This window comes from Peromyscus californicus, unplaced genomic scaffold (genome assembly GCF_007827085.1).
Source record: "Peromyscus californicus insignis strain IS unplaced genomic scaffold, ASM782708v3 Scaffold_4__1_contigs__length_199733344, whole genome shotgun sequence".
Classification (NCBI taxonomy): Eukaryota; Metazoa; Chordata; class Mammalia; order Rodentia; family Cricetidae; genus Peromyscus; species Peromyscus californicus.
In genome coordinates this window covers 152,476,667-152,503,691 of record NW_026294562.1, presented here as the reverse complement: position 1 = coordinate 152,503,691, position 27,025 = coordinate 152,476,667, and the positions used below count along the sequence as shown (strand labels likewise).

General features: G+C 48.6%; 1 protein-coding gene across 1 annotated transcript in view; it reads left to right on the top strand.

The window, feature by feature from the left end:
* Window positions 1–14,033, top strand: part of Nav2 (neuron navigator 2) — a 367,113-nt gene extending 353,080 nt beyond the window's left edge. Inside the window, 4 exon segments of the mRNA XM_052762814.1 lie at window positions 747–943; window positions 1,815–1,933; window positions 8,121–8,324; window positions 10,552–14,033. Of these exon segments, the coding sequence (XP_052618774.1) occupies window positions 747–943; window positions 1,815–1,933; window positions 8,121–8,324; window positions 10,552–10,677 (646 nt within the window). The 3' untranslated portion in view covers window positions 10,678–14,033.
* Window positions 14,034–27,025: the final 12,992 nt, after the last annotated feature.

Sequence of the window (27,025 nt, the reverse complement as noted above, 5' to 3'; positions counted from 1 at the left end):
TGTGCTGGACTTCCTGTTGGGCCTTTTCTCTTAACTCTCACCACAGACATATACCTTCGTGTTTACAATAAAGAACAGAGGCTCAAGGGACCTGGTGACTTAGGAGTCATACACCAGTTAGAACCGAAGCCTGAACCCGGATCCCTGTGACTCTCAGTCACTGGTTCAGTCAGTATCAGGGAGGCAACTGTGGCCATATGTGCCTGTCTCTGTTCGGTGTGAGCAGTGACAGCCCCTCCCTTTAAATGTCCCCACAGAGCAGGGTCTGTGGACCTGCTAACTGCTGTAAATCCCAGAGGCTGGCCTCTCCTCCAGTGACGGTCCAGCTCCATGCAAGGGGACACTGCTCGCCCTGGCATCACTTGGTACCCCCGCACCCTGCCCTCAGCTCTGCCTGTGCCTCTAGGTGGGGGGTAGACTTCAATCACCTTCGTCTGGACCCCAAACACATTTTCGCTGGCCACCATGCAGGCCTCTGTAAGATGCACTAAATGTGGTCGCAGCTGCAATGAGTGTGCTCACCTTCCGTTCCCACACGCTGGTGTCTGAGGCTTGCCATGCCATGTTGGGTGTCCTTGTGGTTAAAAGGCATTTCCTTTTTTTTTTTTTAACTTTACTTTACATACCAACCACAGTTTCCCCTCCCTCCTCTCCACGCCGCTCCCTCCTCTCACCTCCTTTCTTCCCCCTCCCCCCATCCACTCCTCAGAAAGAGTAAGGTAAAAGGCATTTCTTGACTCCTCCAGGTGGGTGCTTTGTGCCAACCACACGGAGCCTGTGAAGGGTTTCCTTGGCCGCTTCCTGAGGAGGAAGCTCATGGAGACGGAGATCAGTGGGCGGGTGCGCAATATGGAGCTGGTGAAAATCATCAACTGGATCCCTAAGGTCTGGCATCACCTCAACCGCTTCCTGGAGGCCCACAGCTCCTCGGATGTCACCATCGGTAGGTGGGAGGCGAGGCAGGCTGCGGCAGGCTGCTGGGCGGATGGAGTGGGTAGTGGTCTCCCAAGAACCTTGGCTCCTTCATGCACTGTCCTCTGGGTCCTGGCCAGGACAGCGCTCAGCAGATATGCGTGATGTCCCCAGAAATTTAAAATAAAAATGGGCAGAGGGACACCTGGAGACAAAGATGAAGCCAGGCCTCCGTACCTATGGAGATATGTCCTGGCCGGGCTGGACATAGGACAGAGTCCCTCCCCAGGAGCTACAGGCTGAACCACCCATTGGGATGGCTTTGTTTTTAAATGTGAAGTGTTCCCAGCTTTGCAGAAGGTTGGGGATTAAAATAGAGCAAAAGACCAGACTTCCTGGTCCCGACATCACTTCAGTGGGAGTTCATTCTCCCGGCCACGTCCGCAGAGCCATGTCTTCTGAAGCTTAGTCACGGTGTACACATGTATATATGCAATGCCTGTTTCCTATCTCATGATGTCTGGTGAGCATTCTGTGTCAGAACTCAGTTTAAAAGTTACTTTTTAAACCTGCAAAATAATCTAACAATCAAAATCACTTGTTAAATCATGTCTTCTCTCATACATTTAATGGGTTCCTTTTTAAAAAAATCGAGATCAGTACCACTACTAAGAACACCTCCTCTGCAAGACCACCTCCCTTTCATTGAGGGTTGGGGTGAGCGGGCTGGACTATCCCCTTTGGAGCCCACCAGCCAGCTGCTAGTAGCCTGCTACCTCAAGCCATCAGCCCCACCACTGCTTAGAAAGTCCAGTATCCCTCCAGTGAGGAGGCTCGGCCAGGGGTCTCCCAACACCACCCCGCCCCATGTCAACTGTGATGTGTTTCACTGTGGTCCCCAGGTCCCCGGCTCTTCCTGTCATGTCCCATCGACGTGGATGGTTCCAGAGTGTGGTTCACTGACCTGTGGAACTACTCCATCATCCCCTACCTCCTGGAGGCTGTCAGGGAAGGATTGCAGGTGAGAAGCACGCCCCTTTTGTCTTCCTCGGACTGGAGGGCCCTCTGCTAGTGACCCCATGTGGTCCTCAGTGTGGCCCATGGTGGGAACAGCTGTAACGGGTCTCCCTCTGTCCCGCCAGCCCCAAATTATGACGCGGAGACTTTTTACTAGTTATGAAAGCTTGGTCTTTAGCTTAGGCTTGTCTCGACTACCTCTTGTAACTTGAATTAACCCATTTATATTAATCTACGTTCTGTCACATGGCCTTACCTCTCTTTCTTCTTGCACCTCTTGTTTCTTCTCTGTCTGGCTCTCGACTCTGCCCTTCCTCTTTCCAGAGTCCTCTCTGTCCCCTGAAGTCCCACCTAACCTCTTTCTAGCTATTGGCCATTCACCAATCCCAGCAACACATTTTCACACCACGTACAAATATCCCACAACAAACAGCAGCTGGCCGTAAGTCTTGGCTCAGCTGCTTATTAGCGGTGTGACCCCCAGGCAGGGTTTCACCTGTCTCTGCCTTGTTGAGAGAGGAGATAACGGCATTGCTCTACCACAGAGAGTTGTGCGGATTAAATAAAACCGTGGCCATCACGCCTCCAGCATAGGAACATAAAAGATGAAGCCAGTTGTGTGGGTAGCACCCCACAATTTGCTCTTTTCTCTTATGTGGTTCAAGCCTTGGATCAGGCCTAAGACCTAGGCAGAGTTTTATTGTTACCATTTTTCAAGAGGGAAAAACTGAGCCCAAAGACAATGAGTTGCTTAAGGTCATAAAAACAAAGCTTCAGCTAGGCATAATAGCGCACTCCTAAAATCCTACATTTCGGGAGTAAGAGAGGTGGGTCGTGAGTTCAAGGCTACAGTGGTAGAGTACTTAGCTAGCACAGGCAAGGCCCTGGATTCTATCCGAGGCACCACAAAAACATGAAGCTCAGTGTTTCTGGAATTTGAATCCTCACCTTATAAACTTTGTCCCAGGTGCTTAGACCTCATGAGCACCCAGGAGATTGCCTCCCTGGCCTCAGGACCTCTCCCAGGTGGCTCTGGGGCTCCTCTGGCTGTGCATCCCTCCTGTCCAGCAGCAGCTGGGGACCGTTGCTGTCACTCAGCTTAGGAGTTACTGAGGGGTGTCATTTCACTGCGGCTTGGGATGGTTTGATTGTCAACTGGAGGCACTCCTGCCGCCTGTGTGCCCACCTCCCCCCAGCCGCCCGTGTGCCCACCTCCCCCCGCCAAGTTCTCCCACTTGTGTCCTCTCTGCCCCAAGTTGATCTTCGGCTAAAGAAAGGGGAATGACCTGAGTCACTTGGGAGAAGTCAGGGACTGCTGAGCAAAGACCTCCAATGTGTCCAAGGAGGCACAGAACTTTAACAGATGGTCCTTTGGTCCTCAGTAGCTGGTAGTACCAAGGCCCCTCCCATTTGGATCTGAACTGAAAGGGTGTCTTTGGCCAGAGCTGAGAAGGACACCCACACTTTCTTCTGCTCCAGGAGCCATTACAGAAGGGACTTTTCCTGCTTGAGCGGCACCTCTCTTTACCACCAAGAGCAAGGTCCCAGGTGGGAGCTGCTTCAGAGTGGCTGCTGAGAAGCCTGCCTGTGGCGGGGGCAAACAGATGTGCCATCATGGCTTCTTAGAGGTCATCTGAAGGACACGTCTTCAGTGTGGAAGCAGTGAAGGGAGCTGAGTTAGGAGTCTCCCTGGTGCCACCCTGTCCCGAGTCTCCGAGCTCTGCCTTGAGGATACGTACAGGAGACGGCTCTGTAGTCCGCTGATGCATAAGGAATTGCTGGGTTCTCCCTGGCAGGGTGTAGATGGAAGTTTGAGGTTAAGGAGGGCTTGCCATCTGCCAGGCGTCACACCAGAAGCCGGACACTCCTGCAGCCTGTGAGTACACAGGAAAGGAGACCAAGGCCAGACAGAACTTGGACCTTAACACACTGTTGTAGGTAGCCAGGAAACACAGTATTGGTTGGGTTTAGTTGGGTTTTTGTTGTTGATTGTTTTAACAACAGTGTCTCATATAGCCCACGCTGGTCTTGAACTCACTATGTAGCCCAGGCTGGCCTTGAACGCCCGATCTTCCTGCCTCAACTTCCCGCAAGCTTGTGGACATGTGCTACCACCCTTGGCAGTGGTTTTGTATTGTTTTTTGTTGTTTGATACGGGGTCTCTCTATGCAGACCAGCCTGAACTCGAACTCACAGAGATCCACCTGCCTCTGCCTCCCGAGTGTTGGGACTAAAGGTGTGCACTACTACTGTGCCCGGTTTAGTGTTAGTTTTTATACGGCAGAGTTATACATGTGATTTCACGTGATAAGAGGATTCCTTTATTTTAAAAAAGTTCATATCAGTGGTGGTACACACCTTTAATCCCAGTACTCAGGTGGCACAGGCAGGCAGATCTCTAAGTTTGAGGACAGCCAGGGCTACAAGGAGAAATTCTGTTTTGAAGCAATCAAAAACAAGCAAACAAAAAGCTCATTTCGATTCCCCTCTCTCCGGTGACTTTCTCTGAGGACAAGCTCAGTGTGTGCCAGGTACTGTTTGGGATCCCTCGCTTCTCACCTCACCCTGCACAGTGGACATGAGGGGAGCACACTGCAGTTTAGAGCATGTGTGCCCTTCTTTGGCCGAGGCCATAAGCCGAGAAGAGGTGCAGACCCGAGAATAGGTCCCAATGGGGCTGTCACATATTATGAGCCAGGAAGAGGACTGCCTGTGAGGTGACTGGGTAGAGTACAGGGAAGTCCTGAGGATGCCAGGCTTACCGTCAGACTCAGACAATCCATGCCTAGGGGAAACACAGCATCGCCCCCTAGTGGTACCATGCAGTTCTGCATGTTTAGGCTGTAGGGTCTTTTCTGGAGTGTGTGTGTGTGTGTGTGTGTGTGTGTGCGTATAAGTAAATGCCTAGAAATATTTTCTAACTGTGAATGTTGGTGCACATCCAGGAGCCCTGTGCTTCCCATAGGGTCAGAAATCTCACAACATCCCAAATCTTAGTTTCCAGTGTCTTGGCTTCTTTTGTCCCATCACCCAGAATCCTTTCTGATCCAGTAGGACAACACTTTCCTCCCCTACCCTGAGGAAAGTGAATGCCTGCCTGCTCAGCTGTCCCTCCACTGCCCTCCAGAGTCTGCAGTAGAGCCAAGAAGCTGCACAGCACTTCTCTGCTTGCGTCAGACTGACTCACGGCCACCTGGCTTTGACCATGTCCCGTGGAATGTGGGAAGACTTGTGAAAATGTTTTCTGTTCCTACAGCTAATGTTTGCTGTACCTACATACACTTACCTTATGACTCAGTCCGCAGTCCCATTCCCCTTTGACATCAGAAACACTTGCTCAAGTGTCTGGTGTCTGCAGAGTGGTGCAGTTCGGCAGACCTGGCGTTGGGGTGGGCTGGTGCTGGAAGGGACAGGAGCAGCGGAAGGACACTCAGGGACCTTTCATCAGTTACCAAGGTCCTCTGACACCCTGGGCAGCCTCCCCTGACAGCTGTGGCTTTTCCATCTACAAATGGAAACATTTGACCTATGGGACCCTTTGACTGGTCCAGATGCTCTCTGAACCTGTCTGTGGTGTTAGGGCTCAGGATGGTGAGCAAGTGGGTACAAACCACGGGGCCTCAAGAGTGCTACACACTTGCTAAGCCTCGGCCTCAGTGGTTCGTTGAGGATCTCCTCGGAGAGGCAGTCTTGCTCCTTCAGAAGTCCTGGGAGGGAGCGGTTTCTGGCCTCTGCCCTTCAGCTGTAACATCCCAGCTACTTCTGCGGTCTCTTCAGTCCTGATCCATAAATGGGTTCACACCTGCGTCTCCCCTGATTCCTTCCTGCTCAGACCGGATTGCTTTAGTCTGCCGGACTGAATTCAAGCATGAAGACTTGCATTGCCCCAGAGGAAGGGAGCTGTAGCAACAAACTAGGCTAGACTGGGGTGCGGGGAGACAGGGAGCTGGCATCTGACAAGATGATGTCATAGGAGGTGCTGGGGACAAGTGAAGAAGGAAGCCACTAATACAGAGAGATGGGCTTATCCAAGTGTGTGGAGGGGGGCATCCTGGATAGAATTCCAATTCTAAGACCTGGAGTAACTCAGGTGACATGGGGAGAGGGCACCCACCAGGAGGAATGGAGAACCTTGGTCAGGCTGATGTGCTGAGGTCTGGCGAACAGCTGTTCTGAGTCTGACTGAGTCATGTGGTTTCTGCTGATTCAAAGGGATCCCATGGGTGAGGTGAGAGGGACTGGCCAGAGAAGAAAGCTTGAGTCCCAGGTTTGAATCCAGCTCTGCCTTCTAACCTTTCACACAGACAGGTTCTTGTTTCCCATAGTTAAGTAGTCTGGCTCCTTCCGGCTGAGAGCCTGGGTCTTCGAAAGGTATGGTTCTTTCGGGCCAGAGCTGGGCCCAGTTATGTTCTGGTCTCAGTACCTTTTGTCTGTCCCTTTCCACTGCAGCTTTCTAGACTGTGGAAGGAGCGCACACACACACACACACACACACACACACACACACACACACACACACAGGCGGTTGGGGTCTGGAATTTTCCATCTGTGTACCCCGAAGTCATTGTAGAAATACCTTTTGACAGCCCAGACAGCCCTGCCCTGCCCTGTCTGTGAGCGTGCCCTATCACGTCTGCTTTGATGCCAGCGGCCAGTGAGTAGCAGACTTGACTTGCAATGGCCCCTCTCCTTCCTAGGGCTGCCCCCGTCTGTAAACCACGGGAGCAATGCGTCTGTTAGAGTCATCAATCTGCTCACTCCTCGGCACCTGGCACCCAGGATGCTAAGGCCTGACGTGAAAAGGAAATAGCCACACTAGACCTGGCAGTGTAGTGGTCAGAGCCTCCCTGGGTGTGAGAAGTAACCCAGCCAAGGTTCCATTCTTTAAAGAACATGTATCTTCCACAAAGCTGTCGGTAACCGCCATTAAAATTGTTGCAGGGTCAGGGCCTCAAGGCTTAAGAAAAGGAACGTCAAAGCAGGACATGTTGGCCTTATGATCACTTGCGATTTATGATCACTTACAACTAAGTCATGATATAGTTGGCTCTCGGGGGGAAGAAATGGGTTACTATGGTGGACGGGTCTGAGAACTCCTGAGTCAGCAAAAACGTCATCACTGTTACCCGCACACAGTGTCCTCTCTTAGTGTTAGTCTTTAAAAGGGACCAGAGTGCCTCCAGAAACACTCTGAGAGTCAGACACTTGAAAAAAGGGGGGCTCAGGAGCTGGGGAGATGGTTCGGCTGTTCAAGTGTTTGCTACACAGCAGCAAGGCAGGCGACCACAGTTCAGATCCCCAGAATCGATGTGAATTCCCAGTGGATGTGGTGTCCCGCTAGTAATTCCATGCTTAGAATGCACAATGGGACCCTCAGAGCGTGTTGGCAGCTAGATTAGCTGAACTATGCAGCCCTGGGCCCAGCTGAGCAGCTGCCTGAATGACCACTGTACAGGAATACTGAGTAAGACTCCCAACGTTGACCTTGGGCCTCCACAAGCACACTCGTGCATGTGTGCATATGTGGACATGCACACACACACACACACACACACACACACACACACACACACACACACACACACGCACACACACACATGCACACACACACATGCACATTTACATATGCGTGAAAAATGTAAAAGTTAAGGTTCATCTCATCAGGCCCATTAATGACCCCTCCCTGCCGTGCTGTGTTGCTGCCCAGAACCTGATCTGAGCAGAATGTCCTCTCTGAGTGGGCTTTCCCGGTGGGAGTCCAGAGGTGGCTTGTCGAGCTTAGTAGGGACTGGCTCTTTCCAGCCCAACATTCAGCAGCCGCTTCATGGCAGGAGTCATGGTGGTGTCAGGAGTCAGCCAGGGTGGGAATATTGACACCATGGAAATTGGCAGAGCTTTCTTCCCGTCAGACTGCTGTTTCCCTTGCTGGAGGCAGTTTATCACGTTGCAAAAGCAAGGCCCAGAGGCAAACGCTGTGCACAGAGTTGGCAGCAGAGCAGAGAGTGAGCCCAAGTTGTCAGACTGCAAAGCGTGACACCACAGGCTATCTTTAGCTCCGACGACAACATCCTTAGTTCGAAATACTACATGAGGCACAATGCTGGTTGGGGAGGTTTTCCATTAAGCTGCAAGACTGGGACAGCAAAGTAGTCTCAGCCTGCTTCCAGACTCTATCCTCTGCCTGTTTCCAGCTCTACGGAAGGCGTGCCCCCTGGGAAGACCCTGCCAAGTGGGTAATGGACACCTACCCATGGGCTGCCAGCCCACAGCAGCACGAATGGCCTCCCCTCCTGCAGCTACGGCCTGAGGATGTGGGCTTCGATGGCTACTCCCTGCCCCGGGAGGGGTCAACGAGCAAGCAGGTGCCCCCCAGTGATGCTGAAGGAGACCCTCTGGTGAGTTGACAGCACTCAGTGAGTGAGAGCCGTGACTGGGGTGAGACGAAGCTCTCTGGATACAGGGAATCGGCGAAACCTTGCCGTGGAAGGCTGGACTCGCCCCCTAATATGGATGGTGTCTCTAGCATTTTCTTCCATGGTATTAGTTTTCCACTAATGCCTTTAACCTCCCATGAGGTTTTTCTTGTATAAGGCTAAAGTTAGATGATTTTTTTTCTCCCCCTTTGAGTGTCCTTACACGTGTTCTCTGCCAGCTGTTTGTCCTCTGCTTTGAGATGCCACCATTACCATATATTGTCCTGTAGAACACTGGGAAGAAGATGGTGTGCTAAGGACCTGTCACCAAAGCCAGACAGTGAGAGGTTTTGAGAGCAGGAGACATGGGCAGAGGACATGACGCCCCAAACCCAGGAGACTGAGCCAAGTTTTGCTAAGACACAGGACAACCGCTCCCCCCCCCCCACACACACAAAAAACATAATAAACGAAGAAAGGGAGAGAAAGAGAGGAGAGGAGAGAGACCAACCTTAGGTAGCAATGCTAAAGCCCCATCAATTCTATAATTCTCTCTCAACACAAGACCCATGCAGAGTCAAGCTGCCAAGTTATACTTCACTCATCAAAAAGTCCGAGAATGGGGAAGCAAAGGTGCCCAAGTCTCCACAGGTAAATGACAACCTGCCTGAAACCCAACCCCAGCTTCCATGGCAGCTACAGCAGAAGTACAGCAAAGAGTATTGACTGCATTACTTCATGCTTGAAGAGAATACTCTTAAGAAAGGCAGTGGGAAGGCAGGAGGGGCTGGAAGGCAGCCAGATGGCTTGCTCTAGCCCTGGTGGTGAGCCAGTGCCAGCAGGCTTGGCTGAGTCCTGCCAGGAGGGGCCACGTTACTGAGGCTGTGAATAGGAGCTAGTTAAAAGGATTCAATGCTGCTATCCTGTCCGTGGCCTGGAGGAAATACTGGAGCAGACATTTCTCCAGGCCGAAGCCATGGGGGGCTTCCTGAGGTCAGCGAGCTCATTGTGGATTGTCTTATGTCAAAGCCCTTCATTCTGAAGCATTTGCATCAAACTTGGAAGGTGCACAACCCTCTCAGAACAAGCCAGGCCCCTGAAGGGGTCATGCGGGCACAAGCGCCGCTGTACCCAGTCAGGTGCCTGGTGAGCTCCTGAGCCCCTCTGCCCAGGGCCACATGTCTCTGTTGTATAGCCATCTTCCTTACTGATCCCCTCACCCATGAGAATGAGTCTCTCCTGAGAGCTGGACTGACAGGCTTTTATCTCAGAACCATACACTGTGGACACGGGTGGTGTTTAATAAGTGAGTAACCATCCCTGCCGACCACTGTATTGCAGCCCTACCTCTCCTTGGTTCTGGCTCTGCAGATAGACAGCAGCTGATGGTGCCGTCCACCTGCTTCCTCGGGGAGATTCTGCACAGTCTGGAGGGGCAGCTGGCTTCACACTCCGCTATGGCAGCCTCCTCCTTAGCCCAGAGGGGACCTTCTTCCTAACTTACTTGGGATGGTCCCTCTCTGTTCCCAAACAAATGGCCTGTGCAGAACACAGGCCAGAGGAGGTTAGAAGCCAGGACTCTTCTTCCACTTGAGGTAAAGGTGGCAGGCAATAGTTTAAATTCCGAAAGCTTGCTTTGTAGCAGATGGCCCATTCCTGAGTGCTCAGCACACTCTGTCCTTTGATTCCCAAGAGATAAACCCTGTGTCGGGTCCATGCATGGGGCATGGGAGGCTTGGATGCTTTGGTATTTGACATGGTGTAGAGCTCCGCAGGCTCTTTGTCCTGAGGCTTTGTTCCTGGTAAACTGTTCCTCCCCTTTCTGAAGGCTGTGGTAGTTGCCGAAGCTCCTGTGCCTCACATATCAAAGCTGCCTGGGTTCCACAAGCGACAGCTGTGGGCTGGCATCTGTAGAGGGCTTGCCCCTTTTCCTCGAAGGGCAGCGCGTATCCACGCATCAGTGTGATGGGCAAGAACTATTCATGCTTCCATAAATGACACAGGAAAGGACTAATGAAACCTCTCAAGTCGTGCGGCTAGTAATCAGGAAAGCTGGAGCTCAAACCCTGTGCTCTGTGCCTTCACCCTCAGCCTCTCTTGTGAGCTCTGACCCCGAGGCGAGTCTAGAGCAAGTGGCAGGAGCTCCACAGCGGCCAGGATGGGCTTTCCCGCTAACTGACGGGCTTTCCCACCTCTGCTCTCTCCACAGATGAACATGTTGATGAGGCTACAGGAGGCAGCCAACTACTCCAGCCCCCAGAGCTACGACAGTGACTCCAACAGCAACAGCCACCACGATGACATCCTGGACTCGTCACTGGAGTCCACTCTGTGACCGAGGCCCACTCTTCTCCTCACCCCATCCCGCCTGCATCCTCCACGTCATTCTGAAGATGACTTCCTGAGCCAGCCCTGGCTGCCACAGCCTCGAAGCCAGAGCAGAGTGGCAGGAATAGGAGACCCTCATCCCTTGCGCTCTGCCCTCCCATGAGCAGCCCAGGACCTCTCCCCCCCACACACACCGTGACAGCTGTCCTCACCTCTGTTCCACTCTCATTCTCGTTTTGCCTTGTTGACGTGACCTCCGTGAGACCCTGAAGATACTTCACGGGAAAGGATCCTCGCCGTTGAAATATAAAGAGATTAAATGAAAATTTTAAAAATAAGATTCCACTTGGTGCCCTGAAACCCAACAGCATCCCTCCACAAGCTACCCCCCCGCCCCAACACAGAAAAGACTAAATCCGACTTGGAAACACAGACAGCAGGGCTTCCCTCAGCACAGACCCGCCAGCTTGGGTCTGGCCACCAGCACCCCAGAGCCATGTCACCCACCCTTCATGGAAGAATTGGTGCTAATGAGGGCGCTTGGCCTGGAGCGCCACCCAGGGACACCGATACACCACAGTCTCTGTTTTCCACATGGTGCTCTCCTTCCCGAGAGGTATTTTGTCTGTTCTGATACACCCCTCCCCTGCCCCCCTTCAGTCCATCAGCCCCAGTTGTCCGAGAGAGAGCAAGTGAAGAGGTGAGAAAGTGAGTGAGCGGTTGGGGCTAGCAACGGTTGGGGCTAGCAACACAGAAAAGCCCGTTTCCTCGTCTGTCTAAACGGTCAGGTTTCTGTCCGCAAACACTGTGTACTGTGCGAGCAGTTCGCTGGAGAACTATCGACCCCTGCCTGTGTCTGCCTTTCTGCCTGGTTGATTATGAAGGTCCCGGTCCCACCCCAACCAGAATCGGTCCTTCGGTGAAAGTGAGAGCTGAAAAGTAGTTGAGTTTGGGCTCCTCTTCAGCTCGGGTTTTCAGTGTCCGTCGTCACAGTTCTGTGCCCTCGCCATCCCCTGTGGGGCTGTGGGCCTCCGTGTCCTTGCAGGTGGTTGAGGACCAGCTCTCCTCCTGTGGGTGAGCCACAGGCCTTGCCTTTCCTTCTCGTCTCTGAGAGCTGAGAACCCCACCCCAGTCACCCTCGACCCCAGCTGCAGGAGGAGTTGATGTACGTCCCCTCGCCAAACACTGGCCCTTTCCTCAGAACCAACCTGACACAGTTTAGCCAGGGAGGGGCAGCCACTCTTCCCGGAAGCCCGGTCCTGCCTCCATCCTGATGAGCCTTGCCTGACCTCTTCGGTGCTGACCCCCCATGCAATGCCTTACTGGTTTCGTACTGACCGTGTCCGTTCACGTGAGTGTTGTGCCTGCCCGGGGTTGTGTGTGAGTGTGTTCCCCATTCAAGTAAACAGGGCTATAAGTCATCTATTCATCAAGAGAACACGAGTTGCTGACTTCTCATCCGAAAGACTCATCTGTGTGGATGTATGATTGTGGGAAAAAGAAAAAAAGAGAGAGAGATCCATTTTTTTTTTTTTTTTGGTTCTTGTCAGTCTCCAGCCGACCTCACTGGACAGTGACCCCACAAGTCCATGCAACATTGCCAATCCATTTCTAGGAGACATAACCCAGTGTGCCGTGGCTTCAGCACGCTGGTGTCCTCCTTTCCAGGTATGGATGCCTTTGAGGTCTCTGTGTTCTAGAATCTTTCCTGGCTCCAGTGAGGGTGTCTCTGTTAACGATCAGGGTTTTTATTCCATCTTTTGCTGTTCTGTTCTTGAATGTTTGTCTCTTGGTAATTTTTTTTTTATTTTAATTTTCGTACCCTAAGAGCTTGACCCAAAACTGCTCACTTTGCTTGGAATGGCACTGTTTTTCTTCCTTGTTGAAAGGAACGAGAGTGTGTCCTATTAACTGGTAAATAGAAACATTTCCACTCCCTGCTGTAATCCCAGACTCCGCCTCCGCTAGCACGGGAGTGTGAGTGTCTTCTGTTGTTTTGTTTGTAATAAAACTTTCAAACCGTATGTCTAGCCTGTGACCAGGGCCAAACCCTGAGCCTTCCAGTGTCCTGAAGGGTAGCCCTTCTCCGTCTGTCCCCCAGCAATGACCGTACACTCTCATACTGTGAATTTGGGAGGTTGTAAGATCGAACCCCTCCTCGTACATAGTTTTCTCAATCACCTTAGGAGTATACCCCGCCGATGTTGTTTGGAGCTGCTGTCTCCCCATTCCCGATGCCCAGACGTTTCTCCCCCCACATCCAGGTCCACAACAGAAACCTGTGTACCTGCTGCTTCCTGACATAGTTACATAGCCCCCGAGTGCCTCCCAGCTGGGCCGCTTTCCTGAAACAGTGGGAAACGAGGCTGTCTAAAAGGCACATTTCCTACCATGTCATGATTTTACTTTCCTCTTGCTCGACCTTGGACAAAGTGACTTTGTAAAACTCATTTAGGGCTCTGTCTAAAATGCTTCCATTTTGCCTTTTTCTATAGATAGGCTAATTTTGAAATGTAAGAAATCCTATGCGCCGGGCGGTGGTGGCGCACGCCTTTAATCCCAGCACTCGGGAGGCAGAGCCAGGCGGATCTCTGTGAGTTCGAGGCCAGCCTGGGCTACCAAGTGAGTTCCAGGAAAGGCGCAAAGCTACACAGAGAAACCCTGTCTCGAAAAACCAAAAAAAAAAAAAAAAAAAAAAAAAAAAGAAATCCTATGCAACACTGATGCTGAGGTACCAGTGGGAGCCAAAAGTTTTCTTCCCAAGAGGCCAAGAGTTCTACGGGCCGTCAATGAGAAGGGAAGTCCTTTTAATTTAAGGTTGGGGTGGGGTGGGAATGTGACAAGGGCAAGATCTGCCCAGATCTTCCTCTGAACTTGGGGACATTTTAAATTTTATTGTTAAATGCTCGACTCTAAAATTCTGTGTGCCCAAATTTGATCATGGCAAATCTACTTCAAAAGCAAAACAGTCCAACTTGCAGATGTTGAATGGGAGGTTTGCTGTTTTGACCTGCTTGTTTCAGGCCGAGCGCTTTATGAAACATGTTCTATAAGATGTACATTTTTTTTTCATTGTAACATAGAAATTGTAAATAATCAATGAAACTGCTGCATTTTGATGACTTTTTTCTAGCCATTTTTAAAGAGAAAACTAGGAATTGAGTATTTTGTGTACGGTATGTTTCCAAGCCCCCCTCCCCCCTCCCTCCCTCCCCCCTCCCTATTTAATTTTCATGTGTCATGAGGTTTTTGGGTTTGAGAACAATCCGCTGGAGATCTGCCCCATGTCATAGAAAATAAAGCTGATGATTGTACCACTCTTAAATTATTCATGATTCAATAAAGTTAATGCTTATTTATTCAGATCCGTGGTTTGGCTTCTGTGTGTTGGTAGAGACCTATCTCTTGTTAAGCGCATGGCAGGAGGACATCATTCTTCCCCAGAGGCGATGAACCTGAGGAACCCCAAACTGGTTCATACCCACCTTTGTTGGGAAGTCATCAGGAGCCACCTCCCTCCGTTTCTCACAGAAGTTACCACCACTCACTGGAGTTTAAGAATCACAGCCACGACTTTGCCAACCTTTGGGAGCCGGTGGACCTTCTGGAAATGCTATTTTCGCACATCCTCCGTGGCCCTCCAGACTCCTTTAATCTTTGCTGTTGTTCAAGATTATTTGAATTTTGTTGGGATTTTGCCTTTTGTGTTGTTTGTTTGTTTTTGTTTTTGTTTTTGACATAGTGTCTCATGCGTCCCAGGGTAGTCTCAAACTCACTATTCATCTAGGGATAACCTTGAACTTCTAATACTCATGTCTTCATCCTCCTGAGTGCCTCGGTTATGTGTACACTCATGCCTGGCCCTGGGTTGAACCCAGAGGTCCCTACATGCTGTGCAAACACTCTTACCTCCTGAACCCCAGCCTGGCTCTGCCTCCCGAGTACTGGGATTAAAGGGGTGCACCAGCACTACCCAGCTCTGTTCATTCTTGACAGGCAAGTGTGATTGTTGCAGGCATGGACACAGAGATCAAACCAGGGTCTTTCTCCTCCCCTCAGACCCTGCAAATCTGAGTTTGTTTATGAATCATGGCTTCGCTCAGAAGCTGCTATCACTGTCCTATGTCATGAAATGCTAATACTTACCAAGTAACTATCACCCAACCTCCCTCTACCTCCCTTCTCTGGCACCTCCCAGCCTCTGGGAATCACTACTCCTCACTGTTAAAAGTCAGCGTTTTGAGCTTCTATAAATGAGATCATGCATTATATACCTGAATCATCTCAAAAATCTTCCAGTTCCGTCATTGTGGCCACAGATGATGGGATTTCACTCTTGTGCTTGTTTTAGACAGGGTCTCACTGTCCACAGGCTGGCCTATAACTTACTGGGTAGCCCAGGTTGTCTTTGAACAGAGATCTGTCTGCCTCTTGTGTTAAAGGTGTGTACCACCCCACCCCACTTTTTTAGTGGCTGAATAGCATTCAGCTGTCTATATGCAAATCTTACTCATCCACTCACCTATCAGCTACATCTTAACTGCCTCTATAGCTTAGCTACTGAGAATGTTGGGTGACGTGAACTGCACAACTCTCTGATCCTCTAGTCAGTTTTTTTTTTTTTTTTTTTTTTTTTTTTTTTTTTTTGGTTTTTCGAGACAGGGTTTCTCTGTGTAGCTTTGCGCCTTTTCCTGGAACTCACTTGGTAGCCCAGGCTGGCCTCGAACTCACAGAGATCCGCCTGGCTCTGCCTCCCGAGTGCTGGGATTAAAGGCGTGCGCCACCACCGCTCAGCTCTAGTCAGTTTTTTATGGTTTTTGTTTATTTTATATATATGTGTGTTTGTCTGCATATATAATCTGTGCACCATATGCATGCAGTTCCACCAGAGTCCAGAAGAGGGTGTCAGATCCCCTAGAATTGGAGTTACAGACACTGTGGGACACCATGTAGGTGCTGAGAATGATACCCAGGTCCTCTTCAAAAGCAGTGAGTACTGGCTGGGTGTGGTGGCACACTCCTTTAATCCCAGCTTGTGGGGGGCTAAGGTTGGCCTTGATCTCTGAGTTCAAGGCCAGCCTGGTCTACATAGTTCTAGGTCAGCCAGGTCTCTGTAGAGAGACCTGTCTCAAAGAAACAGAAAAAAAAAAAAAGCAGCAGCAAGCGCTGTCAGCTGGTGAGCTGCGTCTCCAGCCCCTGTTGTAATGTCGGGAGAAACCTCTGTAGTGTTCTCTTACAGCTCTGCAGGCTACATTCCCATTGACATTGTGTTAACTCCCTTCTCCACATCTTCACCAGCATTTAATTGTTTTCGTCCTTTTGATAGTATCTACTCTAACTGGGACGTTTGGAACCAGCATCCTGGATGATGCTGGAGCTCAGCTCCCTGGACCACACTCTTAAGTAGCAGACATCCAGTGCCCACATACCATCTGTTGCAAAATTTGTAGAAGACCGACTGGAGAAAAAAATGTCAAATTCTTAGACGTAAATGCAATGCAAGATGGACAAGGGTTTTTCGGAAGTTCTAAAAAGTACACTCTAAGCCAGGGGACAGCGGCAGCGCACACCTTTAATCCCAGCACTTGGAAGGCAGAGGCAGGCAGATCTCTGTGAGTTCTAGGCCAGCCTGGTCTACAGAGTGAATTCCAGGACAGCCAGGGCTGCACAGAGAAACCCTGTCTCAAAACAAAAATCAAAATAAAACAAATGAGCAAACAGTTTGAAGGACTAGAGACTAGAACAGATAAATCCAAACAAACCCACATACACTCCCTGTATGATGTAGACCAGTGAATAATACCAATGACTGCAGGATTGGAGGAGAAAAAGATACGGCAAAGCACAATGCCAATGACAGTCACCAGTCCCCATTGTGAAGCTTGAAGTTGGCCTGTTTAAAGGCTCAATGTGCCCACCCACTCGGAAAAGACCTTCCGTATTGAGGCTTCCTCTCTGGGCAGTGTTCAACCGTCAACTGTTAGTCGCTGGATTGTGCCAACAGCCAGAATATAAGTGTCTGGGCACGGTGAGTAGAAGGACACACACATCCCCTCCAGCGCAGCTGTACCCACCTGGGGCACTGGCCGCTCAAGGCTCTGCAGACTCACAGTGACAATGCCTGGAATTTCTATGGCACCACGGAAGAGACAGCAAGGGCACAGCCAGGCTTCTGAGACTAAGTCTAAAGCCTCACCTGCCACCCTACGGCGACTACCAGTTTCAGCAGACCAGCGTACTAGAAAAGAGTCACGAGGCTCCAGGGTTAATGACCCTGGTTATGACAAGGTCCGGTGAGGCTGCTGCACAAAGGGGCGGGGACCAGGATGTCTGGAACATGGACCCTGCTCCACTTTCTGTGTCTGTTTATAGCTGGGAATGGAACTTGGCAAGGACCACACAGCCCAACAGGGGCAGGGGCAGTCACTCAGGCCCTTCCAGAAGGTTCTGTGGTCCAAGGCTCTGAGTCAACCCAAGCAGACACAAGAGGTTATCGCAAGGCAAGATTTAATGCAGGACAGCACAAGGGGGACGGGGAGGGGACTGATGAATCAGGGCCGCGGAACAGACACAGGAGCTGAACTGCGATCCCAAGTGTCTGTGATATAAGGAGGAGGTGGGTTAGCTATTGGAAGGTTCCCAGCTCCCCTAGGGCTTGGAAACCTGAACTTTGTTTCACTCTGCAGGTAAAATGAAATCTGAAGTCAAAATGGCAGTACTTAGGACAAGGCGCTTCTCACCTGTTCCCAACATCCCCCCCTTGTCTTGGTAACTAATGAGAAGAATCTTGTCTAGGGGCTGGAATAAGGGCTTGTACTGTGACTTAAAATCATGAGCTTGACAGCACCCATGCATTCGTGAGGAAAAAAGTTAAGATTTAGGAGCTTTATATTTGGACCTTTCACTTCTCTGGAGTCCGTTTGACCTGTGACCGGTGGATTAAAGCCTTATGACCTTTTTGACTCCTTGAGGCTTACATGAATTTTTAGTTTACCAAAGGAGATAAAAGTTCTAGCTATGTTAGCATTTTCACTGTCCTGAAATCCACACTGTAGAAAAAGGCAGTCAACTGGTGTCTGTGAAACAGCTGGAACAGTTCCACCTTGGAGACATAACAACATCTGTGGCTTTGGGTTAGCCTGAAGAAAACCATCTTTAAGTCTATGCTTAGAAGACAACCAAAGGAAATTTAAGATCCTGAGCTTATGACTGAGTAGCGAGTAGTCACTGCTCTATCAATTTATCCGAACTCCTTTTATTAATGTCAAAACTCTGAACCTCTGAAATCTCAGTGTAACAATATTACTTTTAGTGAAGTTTGCAAGTCATACAGGGTGTATAGATTAATGTCTAAGACCAATTGTCCTGTCACGTTTTCATGTTTCTTTGGCTACTAAGGGAACATACAGAAAAATATAGCCAGGAAAACCTATGATGCATGCCTCTGGAGGTAGCTAGACCAAGCCAATTTCATGGTTCTCTGCGATTTCTTTTCTCTTTCCTATTTTCTCTGCATTATACTTACTAGCATTTGACATTTTATATATGAAGCAATTTGATTATTATTATCTTCTCCCGCAACATCATTAGAAAGTGTATTTTACCAGAGACAGGAATAGTTGTTATTGAGAACAGCCATTGCAAGGTATATTTCTTTAATGAAAACTTACATCTGAAACCTGTTTATTCTTTAATATGAAGCTTGTGAGCAAGGCAAACCCATTGGCTTTTTCTTAGCAATAGACCTTTAACTAACTAATGAACTGACTAATGAACTATCAAGCTGATTGTAGCCTCGAGGGAAGGAGATGATTGCCCACTGCTGTTGTCTAGCTGACAAAGCTACAATTAGCTTACCCATCAATGTCAGAGATCTGAGAAGGATTAACCAAAATGATGGAGACTAGCTAGTCCATGGATAGATATCCCAGACTCCTGTGGTCTCCATGGCGATGAGGGCAGAGGTATCAGGACAGCAGTCTTGGCTTCCAGGCCCAGAGGATGAGAGGCTTTCCTGTGGAGGAGGAACATGGGGGGACTGATCTTACCCTGTCTAGGTTAAGTGGGGCATCAATTCTCCGTATCTGCTTGTCCACAGTGTGGGCTGAGCCTTGGCAGCAGGTGAGGCACTGGGGCAGTCTCACCCAGTGGTCAGCTGGTTAGCATTACCATAGTCCGGGTGGAGTTGTCCGTTGCTGTGTCCATTGTCTTCTTGGAGACCTTGGGAGTCACTGCTAGGATCTGAGAGTGTCTGCCATATACGTTTAGATACATTAAATGCCACATTTGGCAAATCTCTGTCAGTCTGAGGACTTGAGCCAAACAACCCGTGTTTGTTTTTAGTTATTTGTTTTAGACAATACCTTGAAAACATAGAAGAGGCTGGATAAAATTTTCCTGTGCTTGATTACATTAGCACTTGGCATGACTTAACTATAGTTCTGAACATCTATCTCAAGGCTTAATTATCTTTAACAGTTTATAATAAAAATAACACTTTCTGAATTGAAAATCTTTCTAATAACAAGATAAGACTTTTAACTCATAAACACAGCCCACAAAGAGACTGGGAACTTTCCTGATCCTTACATAGTGTACCATTATAGAACATAACAGGTTCTTGTATGACTCAGTTTACCAAAATAACCATAGCTTAACAATGCTAGCAAGAACAAGGAGGTTAGACATATATCTTTAAGCCAGTTTTGTAAATCTGAACAAAGCTTAAGTACGGAGAGACATTCTTTAAGCCAGTGGTTTTCCACTTTCTGAGGTGCATTGTTATGCAAACGTCTGGCAGGCAGGCCACCCTGGACTATTCCTGTAAAAACGTCTTTTGACTCCAAAGGGTCTCGAGGTGGAAAAACTGTTTAAGGTCACAGTCTTACTACATCATAAGATAGAAACATCCCAGGTTCTGGTGCTTAGCAGTTGTGGCCCTAGCTTCAGCTGGCCCGTGACTACACTGGCTGTTTGGGATTCTAGTGTAGTCTTGAGCCTTTCTCAGGGTGAGCCTTTAAGCATAAAAACCATGTTTTGGGGTTGACATATTTCAGTTGACAGAAAAAGTTAATCAGAAGCAGAGCTAAAGAAGTTAAAAAGCAAGATTAGCACATTTAAATCTTGTATAATATTAAAGGGATCAGCCTTAATATTATACATCCCAGGGGCTCAGGAGAGAGAACTTCTAACGGCGAGGACTATTTTCAGGAAACAGAATCTCAGCACACCGAGCTCTATAGTCCACTTGCTTTAATTCCTCTGGCATAACATCCTTTATACCCAGCTTCAGTTCTGTCCTCATGTCTAGCTCCTTTCTTGGCTGATTTCTCTCTATATTTATCTACTGCTTCCTCTAAGTTCTATCTTAATTCTCTTGTCTTAGCTCTGCCTCATCTAGGTCCTTTTCACCTTGTTCTTACCCAGCTAGTACTTTCCCATCTGACTCTTCCTCATCTTCCATCTCGTTCCTCTGGTGCTCTCCTCTAGCCCTTCAACCTAGTTCTTCCCCATCTCAGTTTGTTCCTCTCAAGTTCTTACCCGTCTAGTTCTTCCACTCTCTTTTCTCTTCTCTCTCCCCGTGCCCTGGAAGTCCTGGTATATAAGAGCCAGGCTTCCAGGGTCAAACAGAGAGGTGATAAGAATCACATAGGGAGGCAATAACCATTAATAATCATTTGCAACCCCAAAGGGAAGTGACCAATGGGGAAATGAATTAACTAAAGGCTAAATTTGGGTAATATCTAAAAAGAGGGAATCTTATGTGCTCAACTATAGTCTTAAACGTGATTAGTAGAAAATGTTAAGAATCTATAAGTTGCTAGGTCAATGGGAGAAAATAAAACTGTCTTCTTTTTTCCTGTGGCTCCTATCTGTCCAAGCTATCTGCCGTTTTTCTGCAGGGTGGGGGAAAGTGTGCTCAGTCGCTCGGCAACCTGTGTATAGCTAGATGCCTCTGGTGATAGTTAAAGGGAGATCTGGAACCAGAGGTAAGGTTTGGGAAAGGAGGAAGTAAAGCTTAATTGGCATATCCGCCAGGCCTTCTCAAATGGGTAGCCTGGATGCTTAAGTCTGTTCTTAGAAAGTACAGAGGTATCTCTGATAAGGTACTTTCCTCCATCTGGGGATGGACCTGGCCGGATGCTGCCAATGATGATAATTACAGGGAGGCTTGAACTGGGGTTTGGGCTGAGCATAGCTGTCAGCACAGAAGGTTATCTAAATATTCCTAGAAGTGGTTAGGTAAGCAGTTAGCGGTCTATAAAGTTAGTAAGTCTGTAAGAAGGGAGGGTTCAAGATGAATTGTGTAAAGCTATTACTTAATGTCCACCTGACCCAGGTGGTGTCTCCTTGTGGAATTTAGATTAAATCAGGAGACTTGCATGTGTACTGTTATTACTGCTAGTCCTTGAAAGTGGCCAAGGGTGATATCTGATTCCAGAGAAAGCCTTTCCTGAGGCAGTTCTCCAAATACCTGGAATGTGTATGTCCAGAGAGTGATCAGTCCACACTGTTAGCCCTTCTTGGGGAAAAGTCAATTGGGAAAACTATGAAGACACACATGATTTTCATAACAGAATACAGCTGATATATAACAAGCCAAGTAACACCAAAAACTCCTTGGGATTTGACTTCCTCTGGCCGAATTCCCTGATTCCTCCAGGTAGTGACTTTGCCATAACCAGCTGAGTTCTTATAATATATTCCTGCAGCCCACAGCACTTTGCTTTAAGGCTACCTATGTAGCCTTCTGATTATTAACCCTGTGTTGAAGTTTTGAGTTAACCTTTTTGTTACAAATATTACGGATTTTTAACCATACCCAGTAGACTTACAAGGCAATAATTCCTTAGCTGCTCTGCTCTTGTTCTTCCTGTCTGCCAATTTTTGACCCCAATGTAGAGACTTTAAAAACGAGTCTCAGTCTGAAAAAGGGTGGGCCATAATGAAATTCCAGAGCTAGCTTTTCAATAAAATAGAACAGCACAAAACAACTTTTATTCATACCCAACTGACATTTGAATCCCTATTACATAAGTTCCAATGGCCCAGAGATAAATTCTGAGCCCAGGTGACTGGCTGCAACAGTAACGGCTGAGCTGTAACCAAGACACACAGAACATAGTAAACTCATACACTGAAGACCGGTCAGATACAGACATGCAGTGGCCACACTTATGCATTCAAACATTAAAACAGACATAACTTTTCTACTTCCTCCAGCTGTAATTTCAAGGAAGGGTACCTTGATACCTGTTGGATCCATTTCTCACAGGCACCAAAGAAGTCTGCCCACAAATCCAGGTATTACATTCTGCAACCACACACTGTCATTGAATTATTTCAGGTTGTGGCTCTGGGCAGCTGTGATGCTCAGCTTAAAGGAGCTTCGGTGCAGTGCTCCAACAGAAGAGCCAGCTTGTCAGTTTTTGGAAAGGAACCACCTTTTCTTTCTTTTGGAATATGAAACACAGAGCAACAATCAAGCAACCAAACAAAACTACGGACATAAACTGACAAACATGGACAGACAGACATGCTGAGGATGATCAGTGGGAGAGGAGATAGGAGAGAACCAGGTGTCCCGCTGCCCTGTCAACCCAAGAGGCAGATGAGGCATCATCCCTGGGAAGATCGTTCTCCTGAAATGTTGGCCTTCACCTGGAAATCCTTGAAATGTCACAGACAAGGTCTAGGGGAATAGGGGAATCTGAAGAAGCTTGTGCCCTGATCTCAAAGTATGAGACAAGACAAAGGCTGACACAGAAAAGCCAAATCAAAATACAGAGCTGACAGTAACAGACAGACAGACAGACAACACAGAAACACTTATTAGGGGAGACTCAAACCACAACCAGATGTTCCTCCAACAGGAACTGCTGTGGGATGGTCTGTATGTCAAATTACTCTGATTGGACAATAAATAAAATACTAATTGGCCAGTGGCTAGGCAGGAAGTAGGCAGGAAGCCTGCCACAACCATACAGTTTGTAAGCAATATAAGTCTCTGTGTTTACTTGGTTGGGTCTGAGTGGCTGCGGGACTGGCGGATGAGAGAGATTTGTCCTGACTGTGGGCCAGGCAAAAAAACTCTAGCTACAAATGGCGCCCAACGTGGGGCAAGAGTTTCCACCTAAAAACTAAAAAAAAAAAAAAAAAAAAAAAAAAAAAGATTCTAAAATGGAGCTAAAAACAGCTTCCTAATTGTCTCTCTCAAATGGAGGGCAGCTGCTGGTTTGAGCTACTTGTGGGTTCCTAGCATGCGTGCTCAACCTGCCGCCGTATGGCAGGAATGAGGCCTCTGTAAGTGGCACATTAAGCTGCATGGTGGATTTAGATTTTGCTAGTACAAAACAAAACAAAAAAAAAGGTTTCTGGGCTACACACTGCTTGGATAAAAGCATAAACCCACGATAGCTACCATCACCATGTTGGGAAGCTGAGGTGGGAGGAGCCAGCAGCCACAGATGCTGCAGTTTAAAGCAATAGATTCACAATAAGACAGATTCAGATGTAATATTTTACAATGTGTGTAAAATATACGTAGGCTTAAAAGAGACAAAAAAGGTAATATATACAGTTATATAAACAAATACATAGTTTTAAAAAATAAAGTCTTTAAAGAGACAGTAAAATTAATATAAAAAATAAGATAAATATTACACAGAGAATCTGGATTGTGTTGGCTTTGGGATTTTTAACTGTAAAAAACATTTGATCGTAAAAGATGTTGAGTTAAACCAATATGTATATTTTAAAGATACCTTGACTTCAAAATTTGGATGTAAGGATGTGTTACTTTGGAAAGGAGACTCTGCTTTTGTTCCCACAGAAAGTCAAAGGCTATGGATTTGTTCCAGATTAAGATACATCAGGTTTGACCAGCCAAGACCCCCTGAAAGGTCTCCGATAACACCATGGCCCAGATGATCCAACATCCAAAATGGTTTAAAGGCATCTGGCTCAGACAATACAGCCTCATGGACTATTCCATAATTCTAAAATTTCTTTGTGTCCCCATAAGATACAGCGCCCCCCTCCAGCAGGAAGTAGTAAGAGAAGCTACGCCCAAATTCCTAAATTATATGTAATTTTACTTTGTTAAGGTTAAAGCCTTCCTTTTTTTTTAAAAAAAAAAAAAAAAAAAAAAAAAAAGGGGAAGTTCTGTGGGATGGTCTGTATGTCAAATTACTCTGATTGGTCAATAAATAAAACACTGATTGGTCAGTGGCTAGGCAGGAAGTATAGGCGGAACTAACAAAAAAGAAAAAAAAAAGACAAAAAGGGACACTGCCAGCCGCCACAATGACAAACAACATATAAAGATGCTGATAAGCCACAAGCTACGTGGCAAGGTATAGATTAATAAAAATAGATTAACTTAAGATATAAAAACAGTTAACAAAAAACCTGCCACAGCCATACAGTTTGTAAGCAATATAAGTCTCTGTGTTTACTTGGTTGGGTCTGAGTGGCTGCAGTACTGGCGGATGAGAGAGATTTGTCCTGACTGTGGGCCAGGCAAAAAAACTCTAGCTACAAGGAACAGAGAGGAAGCTGAGCATCTCCTGTCCTCTGAACCCAGGAGCAGTACTGCGGCCAGTTTCTCCTTTGAGTCCAGATAGGTGCCAACCAGAAACCAGAAGCCAGAAACTAGGCTTACCCCTGGAGGTCACAGGTACTGCCAAATCAGCCTTGGGGGCCCTTGTGGATAGGCGTTCGAATTCCCAGCCAAAGCACCAAAATGTTGTGGTCCAAGGCTCCAAATCAACCCAAGCAGACACAAGAGGTTATAACACAGGGCAGCCCTAAAGAAGCAGGGAGAGAGGGGACTGATTATCAGGCCGCAGAACAGACTTGGAAGGGGAAAGGGACAGGGTTGATTGATCAGGCTGCAGAACAGACTTGGGAGGGGAAAGGGAGAGGACTGATTGATCAGGCCACAGAACAGACTTGGGAGAGGAAGGGGAGGGGGCTGATTGATCAGGCCACAGAACAGACTTGGGAGAGGAAGGGGAGGGGGCTGATTGATCAGGCCACAGAACAGACTTGGGAGAGGAAGGGGAGGAGGCTGATTGATCAGGCCACAGAACAGACTTGGAAGAGGAGGGGGAGGGGACTGATTGATCAGGCCGCAGAACAGACTCAGGAGCTGAACTGCAACCCCGAATGTCTGTGGTTTCAGGAGGAGGCGGTCAGCTATTGGAAGGTTCCCAGCTGTCCTAGGGCTTGGGAACCTGAACTTTGTTTCACCATAAAATGGACTCTGAAGTCAAAATGGCAGCACTTAGGACAAGCTTCTTTTTGCCTGTTCCCAACAAAGGAAGGTCCAGGTCCGTCTCTGGGTAAGCATAGAGTTAAGTGTGAGCTAGACAACTTAATGTCACTCCCTTAAACCTCAACTCCCCCGCCCCTGTGGGTGCCCCAAATATGGCAGCACTAGTCACACCTGTGCCAGAGCCTTGAGGACCCTGGCACCTTCTCTTAATTTTGCTCGTCCCCATAACTCTAATTTGTTGGCCTACAGAGTCTCTAGGTGTCTCAGGACAGAGCTTCATGGCCTCCAAGGGCAAAACTGGGCCCGGTAGGAAAGGATGCAGACAAGTGTGTAGGAGGGCCTGTGACCTGAAGGTGGCCGAAATGGGCTGTACTGTTTTACCACTGGGATCCAGGCAGAATCTGGGAAACCCCTGACAAGGTAGCAGCAGATAACCATGCTGTGGTTGGCAGGTTGGTCCTGGCTCCTCTGCAGCTTGACTTACCAGGCAGGGTGAGGCCAGAGGGCAATGAGCAAGCTGCTTACCTGCCCTGCACTGTTTGACCTTTAAAGGCACCCAATCTCCCCCTCCCTGTGTGTTTTGTAACAACAGTCCACTAGCTCCATCATTCCTGGGTAGTCACCACTGGCCTAGGAAGGAGGGCAAAACCCCAGCCCTCAGCCCAGGAGTGAGCTACAATGTTCTGGGAGAGACAGGCAGGGTGGTAAACCTGTAATCAGGAGACAGAGGCAGGGGGAATCTAAGTTCCAGCCCAGCCTGGGATGTATAGAGACCACATGGCAAAATAAACAAACAAAAAATAACACACACACACACACACACACACACACACACACACACACACACACACACACACACACACACACACACGCACACGCACACGCACACGCACACGCACACACACACACACACACACACAAACGTGTGCTGGCAAAGGGCCTAGCTCTCCCAGCACGGATATTATTCTGAGACTGCCAATTAGGGGCCGCCCTGATTACTACCTCACAGTGACCAGCAGAGGGCAGCAAAGCCCAGACAAAGTTAATCCGGTCAGCAACTGCTCTCTGCTCTTCCCCCGCCCCCCATTCTTCCATTCATCTCTCGGACCTCCCTATCCAGGTGTCTCTCCATTCCCCCTTCCCCGGCCCCCGCTCTTCTCTTTTCTCTCTCCTGCTCTGTCCATGTGTCTCTCCTTCTTCTGTGCCCCATGTTCCCACCTCAGGGAATGAAGCTGTGTATAAAGAGCAGAAGAACTAACGGGCTCTGGGGATCTTAAGGCACCACACTATCCTCTGCAGCTGCAGCAAGGTGAGGTTGACCTGGCCTCTAGGATGAGTAGAGAAAGGACTGTGGCAAGATGTCCCCAGTCAGGAATAGACCCCTGGGGTGGTCTGGTTCCAAAACCCAGAGTCCTAGGCCGAACCTTATCATCCATCAGTAGCTGCGACCTCAGCACTCACTGCCAGGACCCTAGTGACATTAAAAACTGGTCCTGCAGTTAAGTCTGGAGGCATTGTTATACTTAAGAGGGGAAACTGGTGTTCAAAAAGGAAAGAAAATTATATCCTAACAGTTCCTGAGGCAGAACAAGATCCCCGGTATCCTCAGGACCAGTGGGTGCAGTGTACAGGCTATGGAGTCGCTGGCACCCACCTCCTCTGCTTATGGGCTGAGTCCCTGAGCAGTCAAGGCTGCTCCGTGAGCCTCAGCTAGCTCTTCAGTAATGTCACGAGAAGCAGTCTCCTACAGCAGAAGCTGTAAGTGCCCCTCACACACCCAGCATCCTTCTTCCTAAGAGCTCTATTTTGTGCAGGAGTCCAGCTTCCTACAGGTGACCCTGCACCTAGTTCTGTCTTCTTGGCATCATCCTGAAGGTGGATCAGAGAGACTGGGGTCCTGGGGGGGGGGGTCGGTCTCACTCACTTACTCACTCACTCACTCACTCACTCACTCACTCACACTGAGTTGCTGACGTTGGCCACAGGATCACAGCCTCCCTCTGGACTTGTAGTGAAAGAATGTCCTACTTGGAGTCTACCTAAGCAGGTCCTCTACCTGAGTGAGATGTCACCATGG